Below are 17833 nucleotides of genomic sequence, written 5' to 3' on the forward strand. Positions count from 1 at the left end.
TAGAGCAATTTTAGTAGTTTTAAATGCATCTGAATATTAGAGATATTTAAAAGCTGCTTTTTCGGCTTTGCCTCCTATCAAGATTTATCAGATTGTTCTAAGGGAGGGGCCTCAGCAATACACTCCCCGGGGTGTGCTTGCTACTCAAGCCTCTCCATGCTTCACTGGACATCACCCGAATGTGGACAGTGAATATGAATGGCCCTTCACATTCAGCCAAGTAAGCGCAAGGAGAAGGGAACTGTGGGCAACAAGTTCTGGCTGGTGGACTGAATTCAGTTTCATTTGGCCTATTGACTTCAATTTGCTAGGATCAGGATGCAATCTTTAACAAATGATATCAAAGTTGGTGACTTGGATTCTCATCTCTGGATTTCCAGTATGTTAACTTATGATAACTTATTTTGATTGTATCATCTCTAAGCTTCTTCATTCATTCTGAGATTGTGTATTTTGAGTAACATTTCCAGTAATCTCATCAAACCTTTAATAGAAGTTTGCAAAGTCACCAATATTTCCTCATAATCACTAATAATATATATTTGTGTTTCTTCACAAATGCATGAATTATTTTCTAATTTTGTTGTGCTTTCACAAGTCCTTCACTTTTACCAGTGCCCATGTGACACAAAGTCACATATGAAACAATGTCATTCACATCTCTATTGACTTCCACAGCATCTGGCCTGAGGCAACTGTCAACATTGATAGCCACAATGAATAGTGTGAATCCTCTGGCAGAGGCAAACTGACATCATCTAGTAAAGATGTGCTGTCTAGCAAACAGCAATGATAAGACCCTTCACTTGTAAACAATCCTTTTGGCATTCCTCTGATACACGTCATAACATACAGGAGATGAGGAAAAGCAAGGCAGGGAACAAAACATAACTCAGTCACCGGAAGTAAGTTCAGTCTCTTCAACACATCTGCCATTAATATCATCCAGAGCTTGGTAAACAGGAATGTGTACCTGCTTATACAGGTCATTTCCAATATCCATATCAATTTCTGGTGTGGTGACATGCATGTTGGCATTCTATAAAATTGCACAATATGATCCAAGCATTATTGCAATGAAAATCAGCTAGTTGTTAGAATTGATGACCAACACTAATTTTATGCTCGAACACTGAAAATCTAATCCCCTACATCCTTAAATGTATTTCTGCCAAACTTGCTATACAATGACATTTTCAATAATATGCTCAGATATCCTGCACAATCTTTCTGGTGAATAAAATTAACTTCTGTAATGATACCTTTCCTCCCGAAGATCTCTCTTCCAGCTTATAAGTATCCACAGACTGCTAGATGAAGGACAATTGTCCCAGAGTCCAGTCAACCAGAAACCTGGTGTAGGCAGTCTCACAGAGGGACAGAACAAGGGTGGGGCAGAGGGAGATATGGAACAGATAGAGGTAGAGATGTATAAGGTATTGGGTTGGTTGCCTTAGAGGAAGGTTTGAACAGTTTAGGATTGTATCCATTGGAGTCCGTGAGAGAGAGATGAGTTGATTGAAAAATAGAAGATCCTAGGGGTCTTAACAGGACAGAGGTGGGGTAAAGTATCTCTGTCGAAGGGACATGAGTACTTGGCACCCTCTTCTTTAAAGGGTGATGGAAACTCAGTCCATGAATATCTTTGTGACACAGATAGATTCGAAAAGCAAAGAGAATAAAAGTTAGTGGGGGTAGGCAAGAATATGGAATAGAAATTACAACCAAACCGACCATGATCTTATTGAATTGTGGGGCAAGCTCAAGGGGCTGAGGGTCCTACTCCTGCTCCTAATTCCTACGTTTATATGTTCATGGATTTATATCTATCAACCAAAATCTTTAAACCATTTATCACCTTCCCTGTACATGCCCTGACCCAATAGACAAGATAAATCCATTACAGCAGCTTGCAAGACCTTTTCAAGGACCTTTAAGTGTCAACATATTGCTACAGATGGGGAATCATAAATAAGCCAGACCTGTTAAGGCCAAAAGGTTTCCTTCCCTAAGTTTACTCTACAATATCTTGGTTACTGGTTACTTAATTTTTCATTTCAGCTTTATTCGCTGAAGTTTAATTTCCTAGTTGCCTTGGGGGATTTGAGCTCTTGAACCTGGATGAGAGTCCAGGTCTTTGGATTCCTTATCCAGTAACATAATGCCTATGCTGCCCTAACTCACAAAGACCATTAGAATAGTGTTCTTGACTATTTTAATAATTTCGTGGTATAACGTGACACTCACTCTTCCCTTACCTTTACGTCAAATTAATTTAGTTAATTACAGAGGGTAGGAAAGTAGGTTGAAGGAGATACAAGCCATATGGAAAAATGAGCTGGATTACAACATGAGACAAAATGAATGCTGGACAGTGAACTCTATACATTGTAGCAAGACTACGTGTTACATTAAGCAACCAGTGAAGCCAATCCTCTGTAGCGCTTCATTAAATTATTTTAATTAAATCATAAATTTATTATATGATTTGGCAACCAAAAACTCACTTCAAATAGTGTCTCTCCTTTGATGACAGATATCCCACCTACACCCCCACCCACGTCTGGCAATTTACAGAAGCTATTGCATCTTGCAATGAATGTGTAATTGACAGACCCTAAAAGATTCAGTAAAGCTCACCACGGGCTGGAATGTCTGGATCTTTTCCTACACTTACATGACACAATGTGTGCTGCTTAGCAAACCCTTGCCAACTCTGCTGAACTTGGCAATCCCTCTCACTGACAAATGCCATGCCTTGCTGTTGTGATGAGCTTGTGATGGGATGTCATCTTTCTGGCCCTTGCAAGTGTACTCATGATGGCTGTGTTAAAGGCACAACTCCCTCTCTAAAGCTGTTTTTTTTGGTCAATTTCACAGTTAGAGTCTGACAGCTAAATTCCTTTTACAATTAATGAAAGTGGAAATAAATTTAAATAAAATAAGAGTTTATTTTATGAGTTAATTGACTAGGGTGATGGAAACAGGACAACATCATAAAACATCCATGAATCTGATCTTTAGTGCAAGGTAGCAACATATTATCTTATTTGAGATTATGAAATGTGTCACATACATATTTCTGTGTGCATCACTACTCGATTAAAAATCCCTGCAGAGGGTTATTGCACAATTAATTCTACAAATAAAAGCAAGGCCAACTCCATGGTTACTGGCAGAGAGTGATAAAACCACATTTGATATTCTCAGCATCAATATTAAACAGTGAGGTGGACTTTGGTGCACTATGTCTCCACTACATACTGTATGGGAGGTAGGTATTGTGAAGGATTGTGTTCTTGGTGGATGTAGAGAGGTCTGAGTCTGTGTGCAATACCCAATGGGTCACCACTTCATTCAAAATTTTTGGCTCACCAGCTAGACGAATCTCAAATTAGTAATTAGCCAAAAATAAGTCTTGATGGCTTTTTTGTTTAAATAAGCAAACTTTTTACTAGATATAAGGAGCTCATTAACATCTATTTCTACTATGTAGATAAGGAACTGGTCTTTCAAACTCTAGCTGCTTCTGTGTAACATCTGCCCTCCCATTCCAACCCTATTCCCACCCCCCCCCCCCGAACCCAACCCATGAGTCCCTGATAGAGCCAGCGTACCCGTTGCTTCCTGGGATCCCACTCAGCTAGAAGCCTCCAGATTCGGACCTTCTGCCATTTACCAAATCATTACCTTGAATGATCTGACCAACCTGAACACTGCTCCCTGATCAGCCAGCTCTCCAGATCCCATGTCTAAACCCCCCTGCCCCTTCACAATTCTCTTTATGGTACCTTTACCACTTTTTCTCTCTCTTCACCAGAGAAATAAAACACATGTTGCAGAGACTCTGCACTTCATTTTGTTATTTGTGCACTGGTTATATTGGATTTCCTGAGTGGACCCATTAAAGCATGCCATCCAATTTTATCTCCACTGAAACGTACAAGACTGTTGTGCATTGACACAGGATACCCCATGTCTGAATCTTCTCTATTTGCTGGATCTGATGAAGCAGCAAAATAGCTTTCTATCATGTGAAGCTCAATTTGAATTGACAGTCTGTTCAGTGGACTAGAACTGAAATCTGAATTTCTGTTTGAACATCTCCCTTTGGAGGGATGCTATAACTAGAAAGATACCGAGGTCCTTTACAGCCCAATAGCTAGCAAAAATTAATCTTTAGTTTAGGGATAGCAAAAAAGTAACCCTCTTTGATGAGGGTTACTTTGAAGTGATTGGATTATTAAAGTCAGGAAAAAAACAGCAGGAAGTACTTGGCTTTGTTTTCTTTTTAAGACCTTTTCGGAAGATAAAATATTTATTTTAATGTTTTCCATCATGTCTTTCAGTATATCAGGGCTTGTGTTTTGTTTCTGTAAACAATTCATCATTCCCTAGTTCTAGACTGAGCCATTGACCCTGTTCCTACCCAGGGTTGTATTCAGCTAGAAGTTCCCAACATTAAGCAGTCCTGGTGCACTGGAATATTTTGATAGAGCCTGGATCACCAGTAGCAGATACCACTGGCAGCTGCAATGGTCAGGAGATTCCAGCTTCCACTGGTGAGGTGAGGACCTATCTTCAATGATAAGTGAGCAGTTGAGGGGTTGGTAGTCCAGCATTCTGTAACCAACTATGTTAATCCATCCAACCCAATCATACATAATGAAAACCGCAAACAGTCACAGCAGTAACTGCTAGTTGGATGTTCTGGTGCTTCAGCACTCATTCCAGAAAAACTACTCCTTGGTTGAACCAAATGTATTGATATCAGGTTGGTCAAGATAATTTACCTTTCCTATCTTTGTACGGAAACATCTTACCATTATAGCAATATTGGTATTGGTATTGGTTTATTATTGTCACTTGTACTGAGGTAGAGTGAAAAACTTGTCTTGCATAGCGATCGTACAGATCAATTCATTACACAGTGCAGTTACACTGGGTTAGTACAGAGCGCATTGATGTAGTACAGGTAAAAACAATAACAGTACAGAGTAAGGTATCACAGCTGCAGAGAAAGTGTAGTGCAATAAGATGCTAGGTCACAACAAGGTAGATTGTGAAGTCATAGTCCATCTCATCATATAAGGGAACTGTTCGGTAGTCTTATCACAGTGGGGTAGAAGCTGTCCTTAAGTCTGGTAGTATGTGCCTTTAGGCTCTTGTATCTTCTACCTGATGGAAGAGGAGAGAAGAGAGAATGACCCGGGTGGGTGGGGTCTTTGATTATGCTGGCTGCTTCGCCAAGGCAGCAAGAGGTATAGACAGAGTCCATGGAGGGGAGGCTGGTTTCCGTGATGCACTGGGCTGTGTCCACACTTCTCTGCAGTCTCTTGAGGTCCTGGGCAGAGCAGTTACCATACCAAGCTGTGATGCATCCAGATAGGATGCTTCCTATGGTGCATCGATAAAAGTTGGTGAGAGTCAAAGGGGACATACCGAATTTCTTTAGCCTCCTGAGGAAGTAGAGGCACTAGTGAGCTTTCTTGGCCATGGCATCTACATGATTTGACCAGGACAGGCTGTTGGTGATGTTCACTCCCAGGAACATGAAGCTCTCAACCCTCTCAACCTCAGCACCATTGACGTAGACAGGTGCATGTTCACTGCCCCCTTTCTTGAAGTCAATGACCAGCCCTTTTGTTTTGTTGACATTGAGGGAAAGGTTGTTGTCATGACACCATTCCACTAAGCTCTCTATCTCCTTCCTGTACTCCGACTCATCGCTGTTTGAGATATGGCCTACAATGCCGGTATCATCTGCAAACTTGTAGATGGAGTTAGAGCAGAATCTGGTCACACAGTCATGAGTGTATAGGGAGTAGAGTAGAGGGCTGAGGACGCAGCCTTGTGGGGCACCAGTGTTGAGAATAATCATGCTGGAGGTATTGCTGCCTATCCTCACTGATTGCGGTCTGTTGGTCAGAAAGTCAAGGATCCAGTTACAGAGGGAGGTGTTGAGTCCTAGGTCTTGGAGTTTGGTGACAAGTTTGCTTGGGATTATTGTATTGAAGGTAGAGCTGTAGACAATAAACAATAGTCTAATGTAAGTGCCTTTACTGTCCAGATGCTCCAGAGCTGAGTGTAGGCCCAGGTAGATGGCGTCCGCTGTAGACCTGTTTCGGCGATAGGCGAATTGCAGTGGGTCAAGATTGTCTGTGAGGCTGGAGTCGATGCGTGCCATGACCAGCCTCTCAAAGCACTTCATGATGGTGGGTGTCAGAGCCACTGGTCAGTAGTCATTGAGGCATGTTACCTTGCTTTTCTTTGGTACTGGGATGATAGTGGTCTTCTTAAAACAGGTGGGAACCTGAGATTGAAGCACGGAGAGGTTAAATATGTCTGCAAATACTTCTGCCAGTTGATCAGCTCAAGATCTGAGCACACGGCTAGGGACACCATCTGGACCAGATGCTTTCCTTGTGTTCACTCTCTGGAAGACTGATCTTACGTCCTCAACGGTGACCACAGGTTCAGTTGCATTGGAGTCTGTCAGGGTGGGTGGTGACAATCCACTTCCCTTCTGTTCAAAACACGCATAGAATGCGTTAAGTTCATCAGGAAGGGATGCGCTGTTGTTAACTATGCAGCCCGTCTTCATCTTGTAGCCTGTAATGGCATGTAAGCCCTGCCATAACGGATGGCTGGTCTGGGACTCTATTTTGAGTCGGTATTGCCTCTTGGCATCCCTGATAGCTTTCTGAAGGTCATATCTCGATTTCTCGTACAGATCGGGATCACCAGATTTTTCGCAGCAGTCCTTGACTTTAGTAGGGTGTGGATCTCCCGATTCATCCATGGTTTTCTATTTGGGAACACCTGTATTGTCCTCTTTGGTACACAGTCCTCAACACACTTGCTGATAAAGCCTGTGATGGTGGTGGCATACTCATCAAGGCTGGCAGCTGAGTCTTTGAACATGGACCAGTTCACTGTCTCAAAGCAGTCATGTCAGAGATCATCTGCTTCCTTAGACCAGCACTGCACAACTCTCTGTACCAGATCTTCCCGTTTCAGTTTCTGTTTGTATGCAGGGAGAAGGAGCACAACCTGGTGGTCTGATTTACTAAAGTGAGGATGAGGGGTGGCTCGGAAGGCCTCTTTGATGGTTGTATGGCAGTGGTCAAGGGTGTTAGCACCCCTCGTGGAGCAGGAGATGTGCTGGTAGTATTTTGGTAACACAGTCTTGATGTTGGCCTGATTGAAGTCACCTGCGATAATGAAGAGGGCCTCAGGGTATCCTGTCTCAAGGTCGTTGACCACGAAGTATAGCTCATTGAGTTCAGGCTTCATGTCCGTCTGTGGTGGGAGGTAGACTGCCATCAGGATAGCTGAAGTGAACTCCCTTGGCCGATAGAATGGTCGACACTTCACCGTTAGATATTCCAGGCTGGGTGAGCAGGAGCTCGCCAGGACCATCACGTCCAAGCACCACAAGTTATTGATTAAGAAGCAGACCCCTCCGCCTTTAACTTTGCCTGAGGACGCTGTACGGTCCATTCGATGAATTGAGAAGCCCTCAGGTTGAATAACACAGTCAGATGAGGCAAGTGTAAGCCACGTTTCAGTGAGACATAGTACACAACGGTCCGTTAGTTCTCTTTGGTAGGTCGGTCTTGCCCTTAGTTCATCAACTTTGTTTTCAATGGACTGGATGTTAGCTAGTAGTATGCTGGGGAGGGGGGGGGGTGTCTTGTATCCACGTTGTCTCAACCTCGCCTGCAGCCCAGCCCTCTTGCCACATTTCCGAGATATGTGGCGGTGACTCTTCGGTCCTGAAGTGGAGCCACAAGGTAAGTTATTGTTTAGAGTCAGACCTGTAAGACCTGGAGTGGAATCCCCTGGACTGGATGGTAAGTAACTTCTCCTTGATAGACTTTGAAGACCTGGATCGGGTACTGTTGTCACAGGGTTAAATTCAGTACTTAGTATGTATAAGGATTCAGTATGTGTAAAGATTAATTGGCATGATCTTACTCATACATTTAGATTTTGGGAGCACCCTTAAATTTATTTCTTCTTGCTAGCACATACAAAATTTATAACTAGCAAAATATATTCCTAGAAATGTATTTTACTTGGCAAACTTTTGGAGTATTGTGATCAAAACATTAGATTATATATAGTCCATTAAATTGTTTGACTGCACTAACTGTTTTGGAAAATCTACCTTGTTATGGCCCTTGGATTTTATTTATCTACCTGCACTGCACTTTCTCTGTAACTGTAACACTATGTTCTGCATTCTGGTTTTTTTTGCCATTTGTATTACCTCCATGTACTTATGTATGTATCTGTCTGGATGACAATTGTCTGTGCCTTTACAAGTATTGCAGAATTATGCAAAAAGTCGTCAGCTCCACTGTCTAGTCATACAGACCATTTTGTTGGTTTTATAGTTTTTGGTCAGCTGACTGCTGGTTTGTGGAAACCTTTCCCTATGTTTAGGAACATAAAGCAGTAGTGGGATCTTCTTGCAAGGTTATTTAGAATCAGAATCAGGTTTATTATCACTTAACATATATTCTGAAATTTGTTGTTTTGTGGCAGCAGTACAGTGCAAGAAATAAAGACATAAAAATTACTATGAGTTACAAAAATAAATAAATAGTGCAAAAGAGGAATAATGAGGCAGTGTTCATGGGTTCATGGACCATCTAGAAATCTGATGGCAGAGGGGAAGAAGCTGTTCCTGAAAAGTTAAGTGAGGGTCTTCAGGCTCCTGTACCTCCACCCCGATGGTAGTAATGTGAAGAGGGCAGGTCCCAGTTGGTGAGGGTCCTTCTTGAGGCACCGTCTTTTGAAGATGTCCTCGATGGTGAGGAGGGTTGTGCCCCAGATGGAGCTGGCTGAGTCTACAACCCTTTGCAGCCTCTTTTGATTCTGCACATTGGAGCCTCCATACCAGGCGGTGATGCAACCAGTCAGAATGCTTTCCACCATACATCAGTAGAAATTTGCAAGAGTCTTTGGTGACATAACAAACCTCCTTAAACTCCTAATGAAGTAGAGCCACTGGCGTGCCTTCTTCATGATTGCATCAATGTGTTGGGCCCAAGATAGATCCTCTGAGATGTTGATGCCCGGGAACTTGAAGCTGCTCACCCTTTCCATCACTGACCACTCAATGAAGACTGGTGTGTGTTTTCCCAAATTCCACTTCCTGAAGTCCACAATCAATTCCTTGGTGTTGCTGACATTGAGTGCAAGGTTGTTGTTGTGACACCACTCAACCAACCGATCTACTTCACTCCTATATGCCTCCTCATCGCCATCTGAGATTCTGCCAACCACAGTGGTGTCATTGGCAAACTTGTAGATGGCATTTGAGCTGTTCCTAGCCACACAGTCGTGAGTATAGAGAGAATAGAACACTGGACTAAGCACACATCTTTGAGGTGCGCCTGTGTTGATGTCAGTGAGGAGGAAATGTTACTACCGATCTGCACTGACTGTGGTCTCCCAATAAGGAAGTCAAGGATCCAGTTGCAGAGGGAGGTACAGAGGCCCAGGTTTTGAAGCTTGTTGATTAGTACTGAGGGGATGGGACAATGGTGTTGAACGCCAAGCTGTAATCGATAAACAGCAGCCTGACGTATGTTTTACTGTTGTCTAGTTGGAGCTCCAAAGCTGAGTGGAGAGCCAGCAGATTGCGTCCTCTGTAGACCTGTTGTGGCGGTAGTCAAACTGCAGCGGGTCCAGGTGCTTGCTCAGGCAGGAGTTAACTCTAGCCTTGACCAACCTCTCAAAGCACTTCATCTCAGTAGATGTGAGTGCTACCGGGCGATAGTCGTTAGGGCAGCTCACCCTTCTCTTCTTGGGCACCGGTATGAATGATGCCCTTTTGAAGCAGGTGGGAACCTCCGACTGCAGCAATGAGAGGTTGAAGATGTCCTTGAACATCCAGCCAGTTGGTCAGCACAGATTTTCAGTACCCTGCCAGATACACTGTCAGTGCCTGATGCCTTGCGAGGGTTCATCTTCTTGAAGGATGTTCTGATGTTGGCCTCTGGGACAGAGATCACAGGGTTGCCAGATGCTGTGGAGATTCACACAGTGTTATTCTCCCTCTCAAAGCCTGCATAAAAAGTGTTGAGCTCATCAGGGAGTGAAGCATCACTGCCATTTATGCTGTTAAGTTTCGCCTTATAGGAAGTATTTGCATGCAAACCCTGCCACAGCTGTCATGCGTCTAATTGTGTCTCTAACTTCACAGGGAAATGCCTTTATACTCTCACGATGGCCTACCGTAGGTCGTACCTGGATTTAGTGCAGGGTTCTGGAATGCTGGTCTTGAACACCATAGATCTAGCCCTCAGCAGACTGCGAATCTCCTGGTTCATCCAGGGCTTCTGGTTTGGGAAAACTTGGTGTGTTCTTGATGGCACACACTCATCCACACAGTTCTTGAAGTCAGTGACAACTGTGGCATTATCATTGAGATCCAAAGACGAGTCCCTGAATATGGTCCAGTCCACTGATTCAAAGCAGTCCTTTAAACAGTCCTCCGCCTCCCTTGACCATACCTTTGCAGTCCTCAGCACTGGTGCCGCGGTCTTCAGTCTCTGCCTATATGTTGGGAGTAGAAGTACAGCCAGGTGATTGGACTTGCCAAAGTGCGGGCACGGGATGACACGGTAAGCGTTCTTGATGGTAGTGAAGCAGTGATTGAGTGTGTTAGAGCCAAGTTGTGGAGATCCCAACTTGGAATCAGAAGGCTTAGTAAATGATAGCTGACAAAGATTTGTTAAAAGCAAATCATGTTCGACAAACTTGATTGAGTTGTTGAATGAAATAATAGGTGGTTTAAGAAAGTAATATTGTACTGGGACTCCAAAAAGCTGCTTCATTGTGTCTTGTAGATTGTAAGCTCTGTAGCCATGCCTCACTGTGGTTATTGGAATGGAATTTAGAGAATGTAGGTTGGGTAATGATCAAGTATACTACTTTTTTCCTAAGGTACTTGAAAATTTTAGTGCACATCTTAACAACAGCAACATATGTGAATCCCTCCAAAAGGGTTTCTGCTCCTTTCCACAATACCAGGTGAGCGCTAATCAAAGTCACTAATGACATCAAATATGGTTTGGATAAAGGTATTCAACACCACCTTGTCTTTCTTGATTGACAGTAGCTTTTGAAACACTTGATTGCTCCATCCTCCTCTGATGTCTCTCCACTGTCATTCAGTTTGATGGGAATAACAGCTCTGTGAAGTGCTTTCTGCTACATTAATGCCTCCTTATAAATACATGTTTTTGCTAATGTTCCTTTAGAGGTCCTGCAGCTAAATGAATGGAGCCCGTCATTGCATATAGTAATCTGCAGATTTCCTGAGAAGATAGATTTATGTCTATAATATGCTACGTGGATACATTTCTACAAAAAAAACATTTAGATGGGGCCAGTGCAAAATAGTGTCAGATGGGTTCAGCAATTGATATCTGATTCAGTCTATCAGCTTACCAGTTGAAAATTTTCACAAAATATTCATTCTGTTAACAAACTCAAAAAGTTTTTGGTCATCTTTAACTCAGGATATAAATTGAGTTTTAACAGAGACACAACAGCAAACATTATTAATGTTCCAAATCTTCCCTGTTTCTCATTTGTTGGTTCAACTTATCAGCAAATTCCATGGCATCCCTAGTGCTCAAACAATGTGCATCCTTTACCAGCTGACAGCCATAATCTGTTTGCTACAACAGTCCACAATAGTTTTCCCTCTCTGTGGATATTTTTGACCTCAAATTGTCTCTTGCATGATCTGAGCTGTATTTATAAAAGACACACAATACAAAGGAATTTCTGCTCATCTGGTACTTTATGTTGGACAAGTAGTCTGACAATTTAGTGACGATGAAAGGTCAAGAGAAGTGTATGTAAGGCAAAGTGGCATTTCATCAGTGTTGTGTTTTTGGATGACGAATCCAAGGGGCAGCACGTAGATGTGAAACAGAGTGCTAACCAAGGTTGTATCTTTGGGAGATGGGGGGTAATGGTGTCCTCACAGGGAAGGAAGTCCTTATGGGTGATTCTCTGATTATAACTGGATAGAAAAGAATGGAACCAGGTAATTGTGGTCCCACTTTCTGCTACCATCAAGCTGAATGATAGAGTCATAGAGCAATACAGCACAGATACAGGCCCTTTGGCCCGAGGAGTCCATGCTGACCATGGCATTCACTCATCAATTTCCCGTGTTTGGTCCATATCCACCTAAGTCCTCCCCCTCCATGTAGCTATCCAAGTTCTTCTTAAATGATACAATTATACCTGCCTCAACCACTTCCTCTGACAGCTCTTTCCATATACTCACCACACTGCGTGAAAAAGTTGCCCCTCAAGTCCCTTTTAAATCTTTCCCCACTCACCCTAAATCTTGCCCCTTAGTTTTGAACTCCCCTACCCTGGGGAAAAGACTGCTACTATCCACCTTATCTATGTCCCTCACGATTTTATAAACCTCTAGAAGGTCACCCCTCATTCTCCTACGATCCAATGAATAAAGACATAGCCTGGCCAACCTCTCCCTAAAACTCAGGGCCTCTAGTCCTGGCAACACCCTCATAAATCTTTTCTGCACTCTTTCCAGTTTAACCATGTCTTTCCTATAACAGGTTGACCAAAACTGTATACTGTACTCCAAGTGTGGCCTCACCAATGACTTATACAACTGCAACATAATGTCCCAACTTATACTCAGTGCCCTGACTGATGAAGGCCAGCGTGTTAACCGCCTTTTTCACCGGCCCTGTCTACCTGTGACACTGGGACAAAACATAATTAAACATTAATTATGTTTTAACAGCCTGGGACAATTAAAATATGCCCAGCTCAAAATGGCATCAGACCAAATACCAATTGTATTAGACAAACAAAAAAAATGAAAGCTTGTCTTGCACTTAAAGAGCAGTGTGAGTGAAAGATCGAGGTCAGTACCTTTAAAAATGAGGTTGGTGCAGGTTTGAACCATTGCTGAAGCTGAAAGATGACAAGATATTTTGCAATATATCTACAACCAACAGTTTTTAAATATATCATCCAATTATTTTCTTCTACAGAAGGATGCTGAAGCTTCCATATGGGCAGTATTTCTAAATTAAAAACAATCACAAAAAATGAATTATATATTTATAGAACATAGAACAGTACAGAACAGGAACAGGGCCCCTTGGTCCATGATGTTGTGCCAAACTAATTAAGGTAATGATGCCTAATTAACTAATCCTTTCGGCCTGTACATGGTCCATATGTCTCCATTCTCTGCATATTCACGTGCCTATTTAAGAGCCACTTAAACACCTTTATCATATCTGCCTCTACCACCACCCTTGGCAACACATTCCAGACTCACACCACTCTCTGTGTAAAAAAACCTGCCACGCACATCTCCTTTGAACTCCCCCCCCCCACCTTAAATGCATACCCTTTAGTATTAGACATTTTGACCCTGGGAAAAAGATACCGGCTGTCTATCTATGCCTCTCATAATCTTATAAACTTATGTCAGATCTCCTCTCAGTTTCCACTGCTCCAGAGAAAACAGCTTGTCCAACCTCTCCTTATAGTACATACCATCTAATCCAGGCAGCATCCTGGTAAACCTCTTCTGCACCCTCTCCAAAGCCTCCACATCCTTCCTATAATAGAGGGACCAGAATTGAATGCAATACTCCAGATGTGGCCAAACCAGAGTTTTATCAAGCTGCAACATAAATTCCTGACTCTTGAACTCAATGCCTTGACAAATTAAGGCAAGCATGCCATATGCCTTATTTACAACCCTATCAACTTGTGTGGCCTATTCATAAAAGGTCAACCAGGAATCACTACATATTTTGTTGTATTGCTCATTTTTTGATGTGAGTGTTGCTGGCAAGGCCAGCATTGCTCTTCCCTAATTGTCCCTGAGAATATGGTGATGAATCACCTTCTTGAATTGCCATAGTCCTTCCAGTGAAGGAACTCCACAATGCTATTGGATTGGGATTTCCAGGATTTAGACTCAACAGTGAAGAAGGAATGGCAATATATTTCCAATTCAGGGTAGTACATGCGGTACAAGGCACCTATTAAATAATCATTAACCATATTATGGAATAAACAAAAAGTTAAAAAAAATTAAATGCTGGAAATCTGAAACAAAACCAGAAAACAATGGAAATACTCAGTAGATTAGGCAATAACTGAGGAGAGCAAAAGCAAAGTTAACATTTCAGGTCAAAGAATTTTCATTGATAAAGAGAGGTTATCAGTCTGAAATATTAACTCTGTTCCTTTATCCATGGAAGTTGCTTGACCCGTTGAGTATTTCCAGTATTTTCTGGTTTGATCATAAACCATTCTAAGGATATACATTTAAAATGCCCCTCAATGGAAGGTCAAATTTATATTCTTGCGCATGTCCCTGAATGTTTTCAAAAATAATTATCCTCATAAGATTGAGCAGGGCAGGAAGACAATTGAAGACCAATTTTATGATTGAAGAAATCTTTCTCAGCTTCCTCTTTGATTGGTTGCTTATCTTTTCTCACATGAACTGCATTGGGTGCAGTATCATTGAACTGAACAGGGAATTGGATATAGTATGATAGAACTACATTATAATTCTATATTATATTCCAATATCAGGTGAGAAGGGGTGAGTTCAAAGGAGATGCGCAGGGCAAGTTTTTTTTACACAGAGTGGTGGGTGCCTGGAATGCACTGCCAGGGATGGTGGTGGAGGCAAATATGATAGAGGCTTTCAAGAGGCTCTGAGGCACGTGAATGTGCAGAGAATCGAGGGATATGGACATTGTGTAAGCAGAAGGGATTAGTTTAGTTTGGCATTCAATTACTGGTTTAATTAGTTTGGCACAACATCATGGGCGTTAGGGCCTGTTCCTGTGCTCTACTGTTCCATATTCTATGTAACTGAACTGGGAATTGGATACCGCATTATTGAACTGAATTGAAAATTAGATATAGTATCACTGAACGTAGGAGTATCATTGAACTAAGCAGGGAATTGTGTACAATATCTTAGAATTGATTTGGGAATTGGGTACTGTATCATTCAACTGAACAGGGAATTGGGTACAGTATTATTGAATTGTACTGAGAATTAGGTACTGTATCATTGAACTGAGTTTCTTGTCCTTTCTTCAGACGTAAAGACCACAGGCCCAGTAAACTTGATGGTGTAGAAAGCCTGTGTTTTATACCTATGCTCTCTGATATATGCACACAAAAGATACGGTATCTGGAAATTATTGATTGGTAGCGTAAATGGACCAATATTTGTATAAGATGCATTTTATTGTATTAATAAAGGCTTTAATCCGTTTAAAATAAATGCTTACATTAGAAGATATAGTGAACAGATTGTGATATGGTAAAAGATTGATCTGATCACCCGGATTAAACAATTTAATTAAGCAAGTTCTTGGAATGTTTAGTTCGAAGTTTGGAGTCTTTGCAAAAAAAAAGTCACGCAGCGAGACGTCTCCACCGATTTCTGAGGCTACGCATTTTTCGAGTGCGCAACACCCAGCGTGTCTTCCGCTTCCTCGAGTGCAATCTCCCTTTAAGGCTGAGCTTGGAGTGTGCCAGTGGAGTTTGTGCGCCACCTTGCAGCTCATTGGATGAGTGCGAGGAGCCGGGAAAAGGGAAGGGTTTCCTTTCCTACGTTGCTTGCACGAATTTAGCGAAAGGCATTGGGCCAAACCAAATCCAGACCATCTCTTGAGACAATAGCCGGGTGCGAGGAATTTGTTACTTCCGCTTCGGGTCAGTGTAGCCGGTGCAAGTGTGAAGTAGCTGCATTCGCTGGACTCGGAGTTCTCAGGCACAGATCGAGATGGTAAGTGGAGCAGTCACATCCTACCTGATACTGGTAACATTCACTCTCCGATATTTACTGCTAATTTGTTGTCACAATTGAATTAGATCCTGAAAAACAGTTATACGGTGAAGGTCGAATGCTCTCAAAAACAGTGGAATACATCATTAGTACAAGCGTCGATTGTAAAAATATTCTGGCCATTTCCATTTTTCTCCTTTGAAGGGGAGGACTGTTTCCTTGGACATATTAACTAAATATCAGGCAGAAGAAAGCATGCTCTTGGTGCACAGGTTTCTATTGGCTCCCCAGCGATATCTAGAGAGACGGATTTTCTCGGAGTCCAAACTACAAACGCGGTGGCAGGCAAATTATTTAATTCATTTTTAAACGTGTATGTATAATGGTTTTGGCATTTACTTATATTCCTTTATACACCCTCAGCTGGGGAGTACCCATTTCTCCACTCAGGCAAAGGGACCTGAGCTTGTGCATATATACACCGCCTTTCCGTTTTAATAGTCTCGACCCACTTGAGAATCCGTTCCCGAGGTAACAATAGCAAGCGGGCAATGCGATACTGTTTGCAACCCCACGGTAGCCACAGTGAATTTCCAACACTTCTATCGAATAACTTACCCGAAGCGGTGTCGAGCAGCGTGCAGCTGGCCGAGTGTTTGTCCTCTGTACCCGGCTTTCGGCATACGCGCCCTCCCGGACAGTTTGCCGACAGCTGGTGCAGCTGAGAGGTGGAGAGGGAGAGGAGGGGGTACTGAAACGAGATTGGCTGCTCCCCCCACCCCCACCCCCACCCCCACCCCCTCCGGCTCTCTCTCTCTGTAAACATGTGGCAGCGGGAAGGATGTTTGCGGAATGCAGTCACTAGCAAGCGATCGCCCGCCTTTCTTTCTCCCACACACATCTGCCCAAATGGATTTGCTTTTCATTTGGGAAACCTGAGGCGGGGGCCGCGCTCAATAGCTCTAATTCCACTGTCATTAGAGCTAACAGTAGCCAACTAATTCCACTGTCAGAATTCTCCCCGCTCATACTTTGGTTTGATTTCCTGATGGTCACCAGGAAGACGACGGGCACAAGCTTATCCGCAGCTGTGCGCTGTCAATCCCGTATCGCTCATTGGCACCATTCCGGATGCAGCCGTCTTCAGAGCAAAGTTTTGTGGAGCCGCTTATGGTAATACAGACTTATTAATTATTTGAATTTCGGCAATTTCGCTACTATTGTGACCTTGCGCAGAAATATCTGTCGCGCTGTGATATCCCAGACTTTCTAACACAGCTGTTGATATTCGTGATACTTAGCAGTTTAAAACAATTTGTTTTAAATCACCATTTACATTTTGTTGGGAAAGCTTTTAACGGAGATTAATTTGTTTATAATTTGTAACGCGCCTGGCTTCAGCGTTTTGGTTCAGAAACGAACTGTTCTTACAAAAGTATGATTTAAAAGTTATTTTATATTATTAATCAAAAACATTGCTGAAAAATGAACCTCGCAATAATCCATCTGGTCCAGACTTCCAACATGCAGTTTCCAAGATGAACCTGTGTGTAATAAATTCTACCAAATTCTAATATCTAGTTTGGAAAATGGAATCAAATTGCAAGTGGGTGAAAAACATTTTAAGTTTGGCTTGTTAAGGCCTGCCTTAAATGGTAATAAGATTCTAGAAGAACATTTTTATCTCCTGAAACTAGTAAATTAGCAGACAGCTTTTGGCAAACTCGAGCAGATAAAAACAAAGCAAAAAACTGCAGATAGAAATCTGAAATAAAAAAAACAGAAAATGCTGCAAATACTTGGTAATTCAGGCAGCATCTGTGGAGAAAGAAACAGAGGCAACTTTTTGGGTCAATGGTCTTTAATCAGAACTAGGAAATGTAAGAAAACAAAAGCACGTTTTAAGTTGCAGAGAAAGAGTAGGGGTGAACGAGACGAGAGAGTGAATAATGTAAATGGAGGTGGTGCCAGCTGCAAGATGGT

The 17833-nt window shown here is 42.4% G+C and overlaps 1 protein-coding gene across 5 annotated transcripts in view; it reads left to right on the forward strand.

Annotated features, from left to right (window-relative positions):
• Window positions 1-17833, forward strand: part of LOC127571963 (endothelin-converting enzyme 2-like) — a 124959-nt gene that overhangs the window by 3998 nt on the left and 103128 nt on the right. Inside the window, exons 1-2 of one of the 5 annotated variants that reach the window (XM_052018739.1) lie at window positions 15372-15850; window positions 16910-17023. The exons of 1 other annotated variant lie outside the window; for it this stretch is intronic. In XM_052018739.1, the coding sequence (XP_051874699.1) occupies window positions 15848-15850; window positions 16910-17023 (117 nt within the window). In that variant the 5' untranslated portion in view covers window positions 15372-15847. 3 more of the 5 variants (XM_052018741.1, XM_052018740.1, XM_052018744.1) reach the window with 3 other exon arrangements.

Source organism: Pristis pectinata, chromosome 6 (assembly GCF_009764475.1).
Source record: "Pristis pectinata isolate sPriPec2 chromosome 6, sPriPec2.1.pri, whole genome shotgun sequence".
In the NCBI taxonomy this organism is placed as follows: domain Eukaryota; kingdom Metazoa; phylum Chordata; class Chondrichthyes; order Rhinopristiformes; family Pristidae; genus Pristis; species Pristis pectinata.